The sequence below is a fragment of the Physcomitrium patens genome, chromosome 15 (assembly GCF_059467195.1).
Source record: "Physcomitrium patens ecotype Gransden chromosome 15, ASM5946719v1, whole genome shotgun sequence".
NCBI classification, from domain to species: domain Eukaryota; kingdom Viridiplantae; phylum Streptophyta; class Bryopsida; order Funariales; family Funariaceae; genus Physcomitrium; species Physcomitrium patens.
In genome coordinates this window covers 3724196-3729356 of record NC_143424.1, presented here as the reverse complement: position 1 = coordinate 3729356, position 5161 = coordinate 3724196, and the positions used below count along the sequence as shown (strand labels likewise).

Here is a 5161-nt window from a genome sequence, read left to right as displayed (position 1 = left end):
TTAATAGATATTCCTTGTAGATGTTGATTTCATTCAAGGATTCAAGCAAGTCTATAATTCTTTATAATTCTTTAGCTTTTTATTTGGTTTATTAGGTCACAAGTAATGATCCTAAGTGAGGTTAATTTGTTTCCAAAAGAAAAATATGTATTTGGTATGCAATAGATCAAACAACATACTACTATAAATGTTTGCAAGAGGAATAAATTCTAAGACTTATCAAAGTAAATTACTCTTATCCACCATTTGTACAATAATTTATCTTTTATGATTTTGTATGAAATATATATATATATATATATATATATATATAAATTAGAATTTTGTTCATGATATCCTATTTTAAAGCAAAGAGCCTTGTACTTAAGAGATATTAAGTATGTGTAGAATATTCTACTCAACTATCAATATAAATACTCATCTATAGAGTTTTATTTATTTATTTATTTTAAATCTATTTATATAATAATAGGTACTAGATAATAATAATATTATTTTAAAAAATTATACATAGATTTTTATTTTTTTATTTTCTAAAAATTTCTATAAAATCAACCAATAGAAGAAATAAAAAAATTGAAGAACAATTGAATCCAACTAATTTTCTATCTCATAATTATTTTCTAATTATTTATTATCAAACAAGACCTTATACAATGCAATATTATGCAATAAGTAGAAACATATATTTTAAGATTGTCAAAGCTAAGAACTTGTGCTATAAAAAATACCTATATTATTTAAGTAAATAGAAGTAAAAAATATTAAATATATATATATATATATATATATATATACACATTAAATAATTAATATATATATTTTTAAATGTTGAAAAAAAAGTTCTATACAATTTTAGTTTTTTTAAAATATGCTTTATGGCTATAAATTTTTTTTTAAATAAAAAATCTAGTACCTTTAGAAAGCCACTTCCAAATCATTCTACAATTTTGAGGCTTAAGCTATCAACTTTGTGATCTTTAAGAAGCTTTTACTGATCTTCTTTTTAGTATATATAGAGATAAGATGAAAGCTATTTTCAATCTTGTCAATACCTTTCTTATATTCTAAACTTGATTCAAGGCTTTTCAATCTTTTTATATTTGACAATAGCCATTCTAAAAACTTTTATCATATGAGCATATATCTTCTATGGTTTCTTTCTTCTTAATTTACAATACACAAACATATTATCTTTCTAAGAGTTTTTTTTAGATGTGTATCTTTGACTCACATAACGTTTCAAAGATTAAATCTCTTAAAAATAGAATTTTTGTAGCAAATTAATTAAAATAAGATGATGCAATAAGTTTTAATTAAATCATCTTAATTAATTATCCATAATAGATTATATTTATTATTTAATTTTAATATTTTATAATTAAAATTATAATTTTAAATTTAAATATATTTTATATTTCATATTATAAATTAAATGTAAATTTAATTTTTTGAGTTATTAAAAAATTAGTTAAAAATATTAAAAAGCTTAAACATAAATTAAAAAATAAAAAATTCTTTTATTTTATTAAAATATTATATTATATATGTATATTTAATTTTAAATTTTTATCTATCACCGATAGATAAGAAGTACTAGATAAAAAATAAATATAGGTAGATTTTATATTATCTTGTGGCAAAGCTTCTTAGAAGCTTCATAGATGCATATTTTATTTTATACATGTTTATATTTGATTGGTGGTTAAAAACCTATTCAACATGTGAGCCATATGTCATATATGTAAATAACTTGTAGTATAAGCTAACAATGTGGTGTACATGTAGGAAACTTGTGTTGCAAGTTAAGACACTTGTCTTGCAAATTGAACACATATTGGAGGTCCTACAAGATTTCGCCACACAATTTCTAGTTGGATAGTATATATGGAGGTAAGAATGAAGCCTTCTTCACTATTATCAATGCTTTTCTAATCCTTCGGCTTGTTTCAAGACTTTCTATTCTTTTTGACTTTGGCAATAGCCATTTTAGTTTAATATTATACCATCTTTGAGTGATTCTCCAATCTTTTCAAGTGACATAAGAGTGTATTGATCTTTTAGTTCTTTGAAATTCATGTCCTTGATATTATCACTAGATAAAATATATATATATATATATATATATATTTAAATTGAATAGAATTAAGTCAATACATAATGAAATCATTACTATTTAATTACAATATGTATAGGAGAATATTAAATAGAAAAAGATTTTTACTAATTTGATCCACTGATTCTAAACATTATGAAAAAATATTTATCTATGGATTCATTTCTCCACTACTAGATCCAAAATCAATGAAAACCAACCACATTCATCATGATTATCATATCATAAGTAGATAAATTTAGTAAAAAAGTGGATCTATTTAAAATTTCCATACAAATTTATATATAAATGTAAATATAAATATTTTTGAAATATAATTTTGAAGAAAAATTTTGTGTTGAATAAATTACTCCATTTTTTTCTGAGTCACCATCTTCCACGGGTATATATATCGCTTCAAACCATGCATGTTAACGAAGATGGTTCCAAACAAAAGGCACAGGATGAATGTCGATCATCTAATCATCGGTGAGATTCGAACGCGTTCTCGGAAATGGAGAACGTGAACAAGCAAGAGAGGGCTTCAGCAGCCTGGTGCCCTAATTCCAGGCTCCAGGATTCTGCAGCGAAGGGCCTCTACGTGGCTTGCATCTGTTGCCGAGGGGGGGAAATGGCTATGGCTATAGAATGCGCCTGGCCGATCGTGGAAACGGGCCATTGAAGCAAGCTGCCAGGGGGGGTTCATGGATGTCTACACCAGTCGGTGAGCCGAGTGTGCTGGATGTGAGGGGCCATCGAATTCAAACGAGGCTTCAAATGGTTGTTGGAGCTTGAGGTCTTTTGAGTGAAGGGTCAGGGTTCAGGGAAGGTTTGTTGCAGAGCATTGACGCTCCGTGTGTCAGTGCGGGTGCGCGAGGCGGAGGCGATGGCGGGAAACGATTGCTTGACGCGCGTTGTGGCTGGCGTTGGAATTGGAGGAGCAGTCGGGGGCGCTTTCGGGGCAGTTTTCGGCACTTACGAGGCCTTTCGGTATAGGATCCCTGGCATGCTCAAGGTGCGGCATGTTGGCCAGACTACGCTGGGGAGTGCTGCTGTGTTTGGATTGTTTTTAGGAGCGGGCAGTTTGATACAGTGTGGCAAGAATTATTAGTGTCTATGCAGCAGGATGTGCTGGGCTGAAGATTGCTAGTTAGTTACCTGAATAAGGCTTTGGGTCAGTTAGCGTTAGGAGCGACTCTCGCTTGAATCGAACTAGAGGTGACCCTTGATGTGCTGAAGCTATTCCTCTGAACTGATGGCAGCCGGGAATTAACTTCATCTAAGCACGGTGAGGTATTAGTAGCCCTGATAATTAGGACGTTTGCTAAAGATGGTTAATGAAGTTTTGCAATTGACTCCCGTCAATTGCAATTTTCTGCTATTTTGTCTACGGAGATGGGTTGATGAGTACTAATAAAAAAATTCACATATTTATATTCGGAAGGAGTTGGATTGTCCATTGATTTATCGCTAGGTTTTCCATTCTGTTACTATGTTCTATTGCTTGGCAATTTCTGGTGAGATTGTCTAGGACACGCACCCATCGAATTTAGTAATGGCACGGCCGGTGTGAAAGAGAGATGTAATGCATCATGGGCGTTGATCATAGCTGGAGTGTATTCGAGTATGCTTGAGATTTTTCAATACACTTGACTGAGAGTTGTGAATTGCTTCGGCATATCGAAGCTATCAGCAACAATGTGATGGCTGATCCTTAATGACTACTAGAAAACAGCGACGGACCGCCACCAGATGAACTCTACATTAGGCTTTTTCTAAGGTTTACTTTCATCAATCACTCTCTTTACGTTGCTATTCTTGCTGTAGTGACACCCGCTCCTCTGCAATTATATTTGTACCTACTTTCTGGTTTATCAACCGCCACAGATTTACGTTGACACTGTACAACAATGCTTGAGCTTCACTTCATTTGTTTAAGCCCGTGTACTATGTTTTTTACATCTTTCTTCTTCATTCTGTGATACTCCCTGCCATGTTCTAAGCTTGGGTTTATGCCGTTCGAGTAACACCTTTGGGAAGCTGGGTTCTTGTCAGTGCAAGTGGTTGGGTGTGCAGTAAGCTCGACTGCAGGAACTTATGTGTCTCGGATGGAGAATGAAGCTGAAGCTTGTTGTTAGAGTTAAGAAACTCTCATCCTCACATATCGGAGTGGTTGCCTACTCTGAAGGACAGAGGTGTTGGAAGAATTCTGTGGATTGCTCTGATCAAGGCTCGATCAGGTGCAGCCTTGGGCTTCAACAATGGGGCGTAGCCATGCAACTATGAAGCGGATCTATTTGACAGCATATTTTCAGCCTATGGACAGAAGGGATCCAGGCTACTCTTCTACTATGATCTAGATGTAAAGCAACTGAATCTATTTTAGCTGTTATATTATGGGAAGAGGAGCAATATAACATTAGCAGGATATTTATGTTTGGTTTTCTTTTCACATATATATATATAGAATGGAAATGAAACATAATTATAAGAATGCCATACTGACTTGACATAAAAAATTACACTGATTTAACTCCTATCATTGTAAAACATATTGTTGAATGAATTTTTTTTGAAGAATATTTTGTGTGAAATGTATTTATACATATCAAACTTAAATAATGTAAATATAAAGTTTAGGTTTTTTTCATAATTTAATTGAATTTAGATGTCTTATTTCAACCTATAATGTTCTATTAATTTTGTTTTTATAAAGGTGCATAATTTTTATCATGTACTTCTTAGACTAGGATGGCATGACATTAAGGGGGTAAAATAGACCTTATTTGATATTTGGATTTTAGGGAGGGTTGGTAGTATAGAGAACAACATAAGATTATACTTTTTCAATTCTAGTATGATAGAAGAGATCTCATTTAAAAGTAGATGCAAGAAGTCACATGTTTAAAAAAGAGTTTGTTACAAAGAATACATAAGTTTGTTTGAATAAATCTTCAATATTTAGAGAAAACTGAATACTTCATAGTATGATAAGATGATACACATAGTTTATAGATATTTGTAAAATATATAGATGTTTATAAGTCAATTGTCTAATTTAATTGG

The 5161-nt window shown here is 31.5% G+C and overlaps 1 protein-coding gene across 1 annotated transcript; it reads left to right on the top strand.

Moving 5' to 3' along the window:
• The first annotated feature begins 2672 nt into the window (after nt 1–2672).
• On the top strand, nt 2673–3533 carry LOC112292137 (uncharacterized). The gene has a single exon (XM_024540291.3). The coding sequence runs from the start codon at nt 2982–2984 to the stop codon at nt 3204–3206; it is 225 nt and encodes a 74-aa protein (XP_024396059.1). The 5' UTR covers nt 2673–2981; the 3' UTR covers nt 3207–3533.
• The last annotated feature ends 1628 nt before the right edge of the window (nt 3534–5161 follow it).